General features: G+C 53.7%; 2 protein-coding genes across 14 annotated transcripts in view; one reads left to right on the forward strand and one right to left on the reverse strand.

The window, feature by feature from the left end:
* The window catches only part of RALGPS1 (Ral GEF with PH domain and SH3 binding motif 1), a 302,934-nt gene that overhangs the window by 148,167 nt on the left and 141,712 nt on the right, over positions 1 to 13,055 (forward strand). The gene's annotated exons all lie outside the window — the stretch shown is intronic.
* The window catches only part of ANGPTL2 (angiopoietin like 2), a 36,262-nt gene continuing 34,480 nt past the window's right edge, over positions 11,274 to 13,055 (reverse strand). The window contains exon 5 of the mRNA XM_027556311.1: positions 11,274 to 12,977. Within this exon, the coding sequence (XP_027412112.1) occupies positions 12,778 to 12,977 (200 nt within the window). The 3' untranslated portion in view covers positions 11,274 to 12,777. The remainder of the gene's footprint in view (positions 12,978 to 13,055) is intronic.

Genomic DNA, 13,055 nt, shown 5'->3' on the forward strand with positions numbered 1-13,055 from the left:
ATCAGGATGAGGGAGATGGTGTCTCCCTGTACCTGGGCTTTGGGGATGAAGATGTGTGTGCATTCAAGCAGAGACGAAAGGGCACGGACATAACGCTCTCTTGATTGTTCCTCCACAAGGCAGGAGGGCTTGAGCTGAAGGATGCCAGCAGAGCTTCTGCTTCCCCCTTGGTGGGGGCCCCCGCCACACCAGGACCAAAGTTGGGTGGTTCCCAAGTCAGGGTGACCACAGTGTTATCCAGCTGTCCCCAGGCTTGTCAGCATTAAGGGCAATCCTTTCCTTTAATGCCCAATTGAAAAAATTCCATTCCACATGCAGGAAATCCAGTCTTTTTTCCCTTCAGTTTCCCCACTCCACGTGTTTGCAAGAATCCCCAAGGAATACTCATTTGTTCCACAGATCCATCCTGGTCGTTCCTGGAGCCTCAGCCTGCTGCCTGGCCGCAAACCTCTGATCCCTCCCTCCAGTCATCTCCTGCTTTCCTACCCTGTCTCTCCAGCTGAACCCGTGTGGAGCCAGGCTCCTCCTTCCTTAGCCGGGGAAGCACAGCTTGGGGCTGGCTAAGGGATGTCGAGGCCACAGAGAAAAGCCTGCGTTCTAGAAAGCCTGCTCCTGGAGCCCAGGGCCATGCTCCTTGCCTTCTCTACCCGATAGCCACAAGCTGCAGGCCCTGACCTGCTGCCCTCCCTCCTGAGCCCGGAGAGCCTTAGATCAGGTCTCTTCTTCCCCCAGATCAAGGCATCCACCCCCTCAGTGGCCCAGCAGGCAGGCGAAAGCTGTGTGCTTCTCAGTCAGCAGAGTAACACAAAGACACAACGCATCTGCATAGAAGGAATCCTTTCCCATTATTTTGTCTAGTCCTCAGCTGCATATGATCTCAGACCTCTCCCTTCCAGACAGGATTTTGCCTTTACTTTTGCAATCTCAGGATTTGTTACCTGAAAATCCACCATTTATCTGGGACTTCACAGTCCTGCTCAGTTTTTACAAAAAGCTATTGGATGCGGCTTCCTTGGTGGCTCAGTGATAAAAAAAAAATCCACCTGCCAATGCAGGAGACACGGGGTCAGTCCCTGATCCAGGAAGATCCCACATACGGAGGGGCAACTAAGCCCATGCACCATGATGACTGAAGCCTGCGCACCGAGAGCCTGTGCTCAACAACGAGAAGCCACCTCAATGAGAAGTCCACGCACCGCAACTGGAGAGTAGCCCTCCGCTCGCCACAACTAGAGAAAAGCCCGAGCACAGCAACGAAGACCCAGTGCAGCCGAAAATAAAGAAATTAATTAAAACTTTTTAAAAAGCCAGTGGATGTGTTTTAAAACCCCCGTTTTGCAAATGAAGGAATCCCTACAATTTCACTTATGACCTACCAAAGTCATATGCCAGCTGGATACCAAGTTTAACTCAAGACTTCTTGTTCACGGCTGGGGTTCCACCCACCTTAACTTATGCATCCTCTGTTTATCATCTCTGTCTCCATGGAGAGAAACAATGTGGGAGGAAAACACGCTGGAGGGGAGGTTTGTTTCTTCCATGCTCTGTGGCCCAGAGCTGAGCACCTTGTCACACTGGTCCCTTCTGGGGCACAGGAAGGACTTGCAGTCAGGTTTTCTCTGGGTCAAGCAGTTTTGTGTGATCCCCAGAAGGCCGTGAGAGCATGAGGCCATTTTTGTGCCAGCAAAGGTGTGTTTTCCTAGCAGGAATCGGTTAGAGTCATCAGGATGACTGCTCTCCTTTGACCTTTAGTCTTTGAGTGTCTAATTAGAAGCTGACAGTAATAATAATGAAGACTAGAGCACACGTTTTCCACCATGTGGCAGGTGTTACACCAAACATTTTACACACATTGTTTCATTTAATCTTCCCAACTCCTCTTCCTTTCAGGGAGGCACTATTTTTTTTTTTTAAATTTATAGCTGCACAAGCTGAGAAAAACTCACTAAACTTTCACCACTTACTAGTGCCGCTTTCTAATGGTGAGACCAGTTCTCAAACCCCGGTCTGACCCCCGTGCCTGGTGACCTCAGAAGATGCCGAATGTTCCCGCTAATAGCCCTTTACCCTCTGGGGAAACCAGAGAGTGGGTGGAAAAGAGGAATGTTGCCAGGACCCTCCTATGTGGTACGGGGGGCTCAAGATGGGAGATGGAGGGCCCTGCCAGGGTCAGCCAGCCCTGAAGAGGTGAAGGGTTAGGGATGCAGAAAAGGCTAGAGTTTCTCCAGCCTCAGGACTCACCTGGGGCCGTTGGGGTGTCTCTTTTGGAGGGAAAGTAGCCCTGAGAATCTGAGAGATTTCACGTGGTGGACAGCTTCTAAGACAGCGCCCCGTGATTCCTTCTGTAGCCCCTCCCCTGGAGCACGGCGGGACACACTGACTTGCTACCAGCAAGTTGAGTGTGACGGAAGTAACGGGACATCTCTCCAGGCTTCGGTTATTAAAGGACTGTTTCTCTGGGGGGTGTTGCTGTCTTCTTCCTCCCTCTTGGTGCACACATCCATGGGGAATCCAGCTGCTCAGTATTTGGCAGTCCTGTGGAGAGGCCAGTGGCGAGGGTTTGAGGCCTGCCAGGAGGCACGTGAGTGAGTTCAGAAGCACATCCCGCCCAAGCGGAGCCTCCAGAGGAGACGCAGCCCCGGCCGACAGCTTTACTGCAGTCCCACGGGACACGGCCAGAGACACACCCAGCTGAGACACACCCAAACACCTGACCCACAGAACTGCAAGATGGCAAATACTCATTATTGTAGCTGCTAACTGGCGTGGGGGGCGGTGATGCGTTGCACAGCGATGGATAACCAGTGCACGGCCCCACCTGTGTCACTGCCTCCCGTGTGTTGCTTTGTGGTTTCCTCATCTGTGCTGGACCAAAACGAGCTGCAAAACTCAACACACAAACGACTGTCAGGGTCTCAGTGTTGAAAAAAACAGACTTGAACTGCCTGAAGTGTACTCATTCATCCATTGCACACATATTTTGTATGGACCCGCCATGGGAATTCAAGAGATGCTGCAGAAACAGAGGGCAAAACAGTGTCCTCAAGGTGCCCACGGACTTGCCGCAGGAGGCACAGCAGGCCCCGGGACTGCATTAGGAGCAGGTTACAGTCAGGGCCAGAGAGAGACAGAGAGGCAAGTTCTAACTGCAGGAATCAGGAAATGCTGAGCTACCCCACAGGGCGGCCTACATGATGGTGGAGCGAGCCAGCAATTCCTGTATGTATTTTGGGTTTGCTGTATCAACGGAAGTCCAGAGCTGAGACCTGCTCCTTTGTGGAGGTAGGGCCGACCCAGAAAAAGGACGTGATTGCTGTTGACAATCTCCCAAACAGAGCAGATGCCTCAGGCTGAACTCCAGACTATGGAAAGCAGGCTTTAGGGAGGGAAAGACTCCTTTTCTCCCTCTCTCTGGTCTTTAGTCTCTGGGGTCTGGGCTTCTAGTGGTGAAGATGGAGGTGTGTACCCTTGGGCTGTGGGTGCTGAGCTGATGTCTGCAACGAGGGACTAGTGCAGGGGCAAAGAGGAAGGAATTACTTCCTACCTGCTCTTGACTGTTTATGGAGAGGACTCTGTGAACCCATAAATTCAGGGCAAGCCACTGATCCTCAGAGTCCTTAGATGTATGCTATTTTCTGTTTACTTTTTGGAGACAGTATATCAGAGTAGTTAAGAGCCAGGGGCCTGCTGGCCAGCCACTTTCTTTTAGGTCCTGACTCCACCGCTCATTAGCTGAATAATCTTGGAAATGTTACTTGCTTCCCCTCTGCCTCCCTCCATGGTCTTTAAAATGTGAATAATCACAGGATTTACCTCATGGGGTTGTTGGGAAGGGAAAATTGTTGCATGCAGCGAACCCCAGATAATCTTCTACACGGAGTAAACAATAATTGTTTGCTGTAAAATATTTATCGTTAAAAAAAAAACTCAATAAGAAAAGAGACTGTCAGATGGCTCTCTGGGACAAGCAGGAAGTTCTGGGTCCCTCTCAGAAGCTATTTTTGAGAGGAGGAAATCCTCTAGGGCAGAGGTGGTGAATTCCAGCTGCTCTGTGAGCAAGAAGGGTGCCTGAGGACAAGCTGATGAGGCCCGAAAGGTCCCAGGAAGTTATCCTCAGAAAGGCCTGGAGTAAGGCATCCAGGTCTTCAGTGTCCCACGAGTGCCTGTTCAGGGCTGGAGTGCTGGGGGGCAGTGGGGGCGAGAGCTCCACTTCGTGCGGCCAGGAAGGCTGTGCCCAGTGGTGCCATTCTGCTCGCACTGATCGTTTCCATTTGTTGCTGTTGTTCAGTCGCTAGGTCGTATCTGACTCTTTTGTGACCCCCCCTGGACTGTAGCCCGCCAGGCTCCTCTGTCCATGGGATTTCCGAGTCAAGGATACTGGAGTAGGTTGCCATTTCTTTCTCCAGGGGATCTTCCTGACCCAGGGATCCAACTCTCGTCTCTTGCATCTCCTGCATTGGCAGGTGGATTCTTTACCACTGAGCCACTTGGGAAGCCCACTGATCCTTTTACAAACTCTTAAAATGACAGAAGTAAAACATTGTTTGTTGTAAAACTTATTTACCTTAGAAAGTCTCTGCTTTGCAGAGGCGGCCAGTGCTGACAGGTGGGTGTGTCCTTCTGGGCACTTGAATCCACACATACAAGTATCTGGGCATGTGGGGGTGGGCAAAGAGTCTTGCCCTTTTTAACCAAACTGGGGACATTTGGGTGAACAGCCTGTTTTGCACCTTACTTTTTGTTCCCCTTGCAGTGCAGTGGGTATTGTTCAGTGGCAGCAAGCGCCTGACTCCTGCATTCTTCCCCGTGGCTCCGTGGCACCCATGGCCACGTGGTGGCCTGTCAGACTGGGGCCTGGACATGAGTCGATTTGTTTGGCCCCAGTTGATAAACACTTAGGTCGTTTATACTTTTCCCCCTGGACGGATGCTGCGGCAGAGAACGCCTTTGTGCATGTGTCTTTGCTCACCTGCCAGGGCATTTCTGAAACACTGTGAGCGGAGGTGGGACTGCTGGGTGAAGACGACGAGTGGTGCTGGTGAGGACCACTCCGGGCTGCGCTGAGCTCCCACCAGCCGTGCCCGCCCGCCTGTCTTCTCCACTCCCAGCAGCGCCGGCCTTTACCTACCAGTGACTGACGATGAAATGACAGGGGAAGGAGGGCCTGTAGTTTGAATACATATTTCTCCACCCACAAGTTCTTTGTGCAGATAAGCTGTGCTTCCTGCTTCAAGGCTGTGGTCCCTGGGCCTGGGCTAGGCAGCCAGGCCGTCCGGTCTCCCACCCGGCTGTCCCTGCTTCCTGCCTCTCGCCCTGAATGTCCTTCCTTAGTCCCCCTCCCCGCATCCCCAGCACAGCTCTGCGCTGCCCTTTGGAGAGGCACTGACAGACGTCCACTCCCGGCACACTCGCCTCGGGCTGGGTCGGCTTCCCCAGCTCCAAGGAAGCTGTGTAATTCTTCTAATTCTCCCACTCTCTGAGGTGACTGGGGTGTGGGCCTGTGTCTAAACACAGCTCCAGAGGCAATTCTAATTCCATTCCCTCTTAGCTACTCCCTCTGGACTCCTTAGCCACTTGGGAGGGGCTCTGCTACGGGTCAGGGCCAGTGTGGCCAGTTCAGCCTTGCCCAGGGAGCTGTCTTCCTCATGTGAGACGTCCCTCAGCTCCAGGAGGGCACACGTACCACCTCAGGCGGAAGGGGTCACCCCTGACCAGCCCGTGGAGACAGATGTATCATGACCATTGGCAAGCGGGGGAGGTGCTGCTTGTGGAAGTACTTGGGGGAGGCTGCACAGATGGGAGGGATTATCTGTGTCTGGGCTCCCATGTGTGGGTGAGCTGGCCTGGGATGCCCCAGGTCAGGAGAAATGGGAGTACCAGAGTGCCCCAGGGATAGTAGATACCAAGACATGTGTTCACAAGTGGCAGAATCCCAGACTGGGGCTGATTCCGGCCTCACTGTGAGATCTGAGAGACTAGCCAAGCAAGCCCGGGTCCTGAAGCTGTGGAGATGGGAGACAAGCCAGCACAGTGGGGACCCAGTTACCAGATGGTGCAGACCAAGGCTTGGATGAGATGGAATTGGTGCACGAGGTGATGGCCGGACCAGCCACAAGCAGGACACTCCCCGTGCCAAAGGGTGAGGCTTAGTCCATAGATTGTCTGACAAGAGAAAAGGAGAAAGGCAGGGCCAGCCCCGTGAGTCCTGGCAAAGGACTGGAAGCCCCAGGAAGCTGAGCAATGTCCTCCATCACTGCCCTTACTCTTCTCTGCCGTCAGCATGGGGCTAAATTGGGCAAACAGCCCTAGCCTGACTTCCTGACACCTGGGGCCCTACCGTCCATCCGGCTGCTTCTGCACAGGCAGGCTGGCCGGCCATCTCACACATCTGCTTCTATGGGCAGCGGACTTCATGCCTCATGATCCTCAGACATACAGGGACACAATGATGGAGTGAGGGAGGAGCCTTAGTGGTTTCATTTCATCTTTGGGGACCGAGATCTAATCCTCCCAGAAGCAGGAGCTCAAAAATCAGACAAGCTCAAGCTCAAACCCTGAGTGTCCCAGGCTACATGTTCTCAGGCCAGTCACCTAGGGCCCATGAGCCTCAAGTTCTGTTATGTCGAAGGGAGGCTAATTGTAGAACCCACCTCACAGGGTGGTTGTGAAGGTTTAGAGAGATGCACATGGTGCCTGGCGCATGGAAAGCACCCGCCCACAGGTGGTGGGTGGCATGAGTGTTATCTAGAGGAAATAATACCTGGAAGAGCCCAGCAGCAGGGGACTCGTGGCCTCCTGTATCCATGGAGGCTGTTGAGAAACTCTGCGTATCCAGGAAGGGCAGGAAGAGCCCCATCTGGGCACAGCTGTGTGTCATGCTTAGTGACACAGCTGAGCCTGGGAGGGCAAGCGTCCGCAGGGGAGGAGCTGGTAGGACACGATGTAACGAGTAATGGACAGAATCCATCTAGCTGGCAAAGTGCAGTCTCCAACCACAGCTGGAGTATCGCCTGGACACCCTCTCGGGTACAGCGCCAGCTTTGACCTCTCCTCCCATGGGACCGTGGGAACTTCCCCTACTCCTTCCACTGCCTTGAGCACCAGCAGCCGTGTGCCTTCCACGCAGCTCTGCTTTGGAGCCCAGTCCATAGAAGTGAGGTGGACGACCAGCTGGAACGGACCAGTCAGGTCCCCTGGCTGGGAGCTAGTCGGGGAGGAGAGGGCTTTCAGGTCTTTGCTGGCACTCAGTTGGGGAGGACACATGAGCTCAGAAATTCCGTGCTGGGAAAAGCAGATCCTCTCAATGAGAAACAGAGACCCTGCAGGCAAGGGGAAGGGGAAGGAAAGGGAGAGAGGCCGAGAGGCGGCCGCCTGGCCTCTTAGAAGGCCTTCCAGGCAGTTTCTGGTTCCTGGCCCTTGTGAAGCCCAGCTGTGTCCCTGCTCATGGACTCCGGGAGATACCTCGTGTCCTTATGTAACCAGCTTATTAAAGGAGCTGGACTCAATCAGGTGTAAGAAGAAACCGACTTTATTTTTCCCCAGTGTCCTTTCCAGCCTGCTCTGTGGATTAGCTCTTTTCCCAGTCAACCCAGGGAACGCAGCAGGCCCCGAAGTCTCTCTGCTGTTAACAGTCACGTCCCTGCAGACCGTCCAGGGTAGAGCTCAGAAGCTTGGGCTCCCACAGCCTGGCCAGGCAGGAGGCCTGGAGTGGGGAGGCACACGCTCAGTCCACCAGAGCCCACCTCCCCCCGGGCCACTGAGCTTTGTGGCCCTCGGGGTGGGAACAGACGTGACAGACGAGGGGGAGGCAAGGGCCCATCTGATGTGGCCCCTGAGGTTGGAACCAGAGCTGGCGCCCTGTGCGCGTGCCCATTGCCAGCACGCACGCTCTGTCTTTTCTTCACTTTGCTTTCCTTTCTCCCTCTTTGCTGCTGCTTCTTCAGAATTTCCATCCTGGGCACCTCTGACTCAGCTCCCTTTGTGGGAGTAGTGCCCCTTCCTTGGCCCCTGGGCCTCCAGCACTGCCCCCTCCCCTCCATGCAGGCAGCCCCCTGGTTCCTAGGACCCATGTCCGGGCCTCCCTACCCCCCACTGTGGTCCTGCCCTTGGCTCGCAGTGCAGTACCGCTTCTCATTGCTTCCCGCCCCGGCCTGCAGACTTGAGACATGAGTCAGATGGTAGCGCTGACGCTCACCCACGCCAGGCTCCTGGAATGGTCCCTGGAAGCTCCTCTCACTAGACTTGAGTAGGGTGGGTGGGGAGCACCCACCCTCCTGTGGTGGTGGGGAGCATAGCATGGGGACAACTCATCCTCTCCCCCTGGCCCACCCCGACTCCTTGGGATGCACTTTCTGAGCCTCCCACATAGCCCACAGATGGGCAGTCAGCTGATGCTGCAGAACCATTGTGGAGCCACCCCTCACAGGGATGGTCCTGCACCTCGCTCCAGAATGTGGGAATCTTTGGCAGCTATTATTTTGTCCTTAGCCTTTCGAGCCTCAGGTAAAACTGAGGCAGAAAAAGTGGCTGTTTAACATTTTGTTACACTCAAAAAATGTTCCCTTTTCTGTTTAAGCCAGCTCTCTAGCTTTCCCTTACTGCAACTGAGAGTCTTTCCCAGACCATATACAACGGATGAGGTGCTCCTGGGAGATCAGGGGACCCTTGAGTCCCCACAAAGCACCTGTGGATTATGAGTGTCGTGGATTCCTGCCCCATGTTTGCAGCAGTTCAAAGGTTTCTGTTTTCAGTCTTGGCTCAGATCTGCTTGGTTCGGGGGAGGGGTGCCATTCAGCGTCACTCTCTGTCTTCCCGCCATGTTCCCCGCAGGAGTCCAGGAGGCGGGTGCCCTCCATCCACCAGCGTTTCACTGACTTCCTCCTGGGTCTGTCTGTGGATCCGCTTACCATGGAGCCCTTAGTAGCAGGAGGAGCCCTGTGACTGTCCCCTTAGAAGTCCCTGGGCGGGATGGGGGAGGAAGAGGGGTGTGGATGTGGGTTTGGTTGGGCCGAGTGCTGATGGGCTGCAAGCTGGCCGGGGAGCAACTCCCGGGGCACCAGGAGCTGTGCTCTGAGCACCGCCCTTTCCTCTCCCTGTTCTCTTCTTTGATGCTGTTGGTTTGGTAAACTGCTCCCCTTCCACCGTTTTACCCCAGGGAGAGTGGATTTCGTAGTCTCTGGTGCGCTTATTCCTTCCTCTCCTTCCATGTAGCTGGGGTATGATTTGACCAAGACTCAGTTTTAGGTATCAGGGTGAGTGGGGCTTGGTGAGATGGTCGGATGGCATCACCGATTCAACGGACAGGAACTTGGGTGAACTCTGAAAGATGGTGAGGGTCAGGGAGGCCTGGCATGCTGCAGTCCATGGGGTTGCAGAGAGTGGGACATGACTTAGCGACTGAATGACAACAACAGCTTTGGGTATTGGGGTGAGTGGGGCTTGGAGAACGGTGGTGTCATGCCCTGCTTTTGTTTGATTCCCAACCAGTTGAGAAAAAAAGTTGCTACTCTTCATCCCCCTTTCCCGAGCTTGCAGCTCCGGGGTTTGTACAGATGACCAATGACAGGTTAGGTTAGGCTCTGTCTTCCTCTATCTTCCATCCCTGCATGCCACACACTCCACTCCAGGTATCCAAGGGTGGGGTGGGCATGGTCTGGGTCAAAGTTGAGGAGCCTTGGAAGTGTCCAGATTCCACTGTGACCCCCACCACTGACTGGGGGTTTGGGAGAAGGGAGTTGAGAACTCTTTCCTTAGAGCCTGACTCCCAGAACCTTCTGGAATAATCCTGCAGGTGCATTTTTACCAGCACTTTGGCTGCAAGCCCCACTTTCTCCCCTACTGTGGAGTGAGAACAATAGTCCCTCCTTCACAGGCTGCTGTGAGGTCACATACATGGACACAAGTCCAGTTCCCAGCACTCAGTAAGCTTCAGTGAGCATCAGTCTCTCCACACAACAGCTCTGCCAGAAAAGGCTCTCGTATGGCACCATTGCTTGGTTATCACGAAGAGAGATTGGTGAGTCCAAAGGTTTCAGTGCATTTCAAATGTTGATATATACATTGCCAGACTGCTCTTCAAAAGTATTGAATCCGTTTATACTTCCATGCAGAGTACACGGAGTACGTGTTTCCTCTCTATTCCCTTGTCAACGTGGAGACTGGCCTTTTGTCGTCTTTGCCAGTCCGCCAGGCGCGTGTGATGGTCTCTGCTTGATTCAATGCAGCGCTCTGGCGATTACTGAGGTTGGCCTCTTGTCTGCTGGCCACTTGTGAGTCTTCCACTGCGTTTGTGTGCTTCACCGAGTTTTCTGTAACAGTGTTTATATCTTTCTTCATAATTTGAAAGAGTTCTTGGCACAGCATGAATGTCAATCCTAAATTTTTCTCTCATTTAGTATTTGCTTTTCAATCTTGGTCATGTTTTATTTTGCTTTGTTTGTCAGAGGGCAAAAAATATGGTATTTTCTTTAATCCTATCCCTTGTCTTTTCCTTTATGGTTTTGGGGTTTCCTGTCATGCCCAGAAACGCCTTCCCTGTCCACCGAAGATGGTTCTGGCAGCTTGTGTGGAAGTCATTTTGGAACGAGGAAGGCGAAGGCACAGGGCTTCTGGTCTGGTGGGGAGCCTCAGTCAAGGGGAGAGGGGAGGAAGGCCTATACCAAGGCAGAGAAGAGGCCTTGCGCGGAGGGATGGTGGACCATGGCCAGGGAGAGGGAGGAGTCCTTGCTTCTGGCCCGAGCAGTTGAGTAGGCATGCCTGCTCAGTTGTGTCTGACTCTTTGCAATCCCATGGACTGTAGCCCCCCCAGGCTCCTCCGTCCATGGAATTCTCCAGACAAGAATACTGGAGTATTCCAGATCCCTATTCCAGGGGATCTTCCCAACCCAGGGATCGAACCCAGGTCTCCCACCTTGCAGGCACATTCTTTACCATCTGAGCCACTAGAGAAGCCCAGAGCAGTTAAATAGATGGTGCCATTTGATGAAATGGGACCAGATCTGGGGAAGGGTGTTTTAGGGGTTGACTGCACTGCCTGTATCCATCAGAGACATCCAGAATACAACTGGACTTAAGGAGGCGGGACTCCAGAGAGCCTTCGTGGCCTGAGGTTCTGTCATGGGGCTCCTGAGGGCACGGGTGGCACCCAGGGATAGGGAGAGTGGAGTGTCATTTAGTAGATTTCAGTGGACGAATCTCTTCCTGGTGTTACTCAAAGAGGCTGTGGTGTCGGAGGCCCCAGGAAGGCTTTCTAAAACAATAACACACAATATAGATACATCCAAATAGCACAAACGGCTTTTATTGCAGATGTGTTATTACAAGGATAATCTGAGAATATATTAAAAAAAAAAACCCTCCCTTTTATATACACAAAACGTGCTACATGGTACACTTGTGAGACTGCTGAGGTAATAGGCACACAGCCGGACGCAAACAGTACCAAACGTTCCACCGTCTCACCCGCCCGCCCTGACCCATGCGCCCTCCAGGAGGGTCTCACCTTCTTGTTCGTCCCTCACTCCCTGCTTGGCAAGAGTCCCAGCAGTACCGAGCCTGATGCTTCAGGGCCAGCAACGTGCTGACCGAAGGCTCCGTGGCCCCTGGTTATTCAGTAACTTATGGCAAGTGGCCAGTTCTAGTTTTTGAGGCGCCTGGTCTCTGGGGAAGTGTAGTCTGGAGACGAGATGTGGACGCCAGTCGGCCTGAGAGCTCGGCACCTTTGGTCTGTAGCCGTTTGGGGCCCCCAGCAATTGGATGATGCTTTCTCTTCAGTTGAGCATCTTCTGGCAAGGTAGGCTGTTACTTCTGCGGAGGTTAAAATGACAGGTAGGCTAATTGTGACTGGAAGGTACGAGACTGAAATTAACCATTGTCCGTGTGGTCGAGAGCGAGCTTTGGGGCCTGACTTTCCCTTTCCTGACCACGTGGAGTCCAGACTGTTTCCTACTGAGAGGCTAGGGAATCTTGCCCGGGAAGAAAGCACAGGGGGACAGAAAAGGTGAGGAGTAAGTCGGCGAGGAGAGGAGAACAGGAAAGGTGCCTGGAACTCGAGCGGCTGGGACTGGAGCGCAAAAGGCACTTAGTGAACCGGGCGGAGTGAACACGCGGGCGGGTGGGCGGCTGGCTGGCTGGGGAGGTGGCGAACTGTCCTGAGAACAAGGAGAAGGCTAGAAATAGAGAGGGGAGGGTATTCTGAAACTGGGTTAGGTGCCAAGGAGGATCTTAAGCAAGCAGGTTGGGAAGCCCGGTGTGAGAGGGTAGCACTGTGGCCGGCCCTCGGAGCGGCCAGGCACGGGCACACCAAGCCCTGCTGTTGGAACTGGAGCGACACGGTCCGCGACGCGCCCTCAGACTCAAGTAACACAACACAAACGAAGTGCTCTTCTCCTAAGAGCAGAGCTGTCGTGAGCAGCCCTCAGCATCTGAGAGTTGAATATACACGTGTTTCAGTATATACGGCAAACCTATATATATGTATCTAGATATATGGCATGGGTATATATCTAAACGCATATATACGCGGCATACACACAGGTGCACGAGGTTGGCTCACACACGTGTATATTACGAAGGTACTTTGCAGGTGTGTTTTTATTGTAGGGACTTAATTTACTTAAGGAAAGACTTGTGTGCAGTCCTGTCCTGTCTGGAAACACGAAGGGCTGTCCGAGGTGGAGAGGAGTAGTAGGGACAGAGATCGGTCGCATTTATCTGCTGCGGTGACTCGGGGAATCAGAGTCCAGCGTCCCGGTCCTCACAGCCCTGAGGGGGGCCGGCCTAGTGGAAGGTGTTGGGGTTGGGCCGGATCATCATCACCACCTTCTTGAGCGAGTAGGAGCCTCCACGGAACTCAGCCCAGTAGACCCCGTCCTGGTAGCGGCTCCGGTAGTGGCCCCCGCGGTACCAGACCCCGTTGAGGTTGGAGTGGGCGCAGGCGTTATACCACCAGCCGCCCTTCTGGTAGTGGGCACAGTTGCCTGCAGGAGAGAAAGAGTGAGAAGATCAGGGAGGAGGTTTGACCTGTGTCCGCTGTTTGCTCTTGGGGGGCTTCCGAG

The sequence above is a fragment of the Bos indicus x Bos taurus genome, chromosome 11, assembly GCF_003369695.1.
Source record: "Bos indicus x Bos taurus breed Angus x Brahman F1 hybrid chromosome 11, Bos_hybrid_MaternalHap_v2.0, whole genome shotgun sequence".
NCBI lineage: Eukaryota > Metazoa > Chordata > Mammalia > Artiodactyla > Bovidae > Bos > Bos indicus x Bos taurus.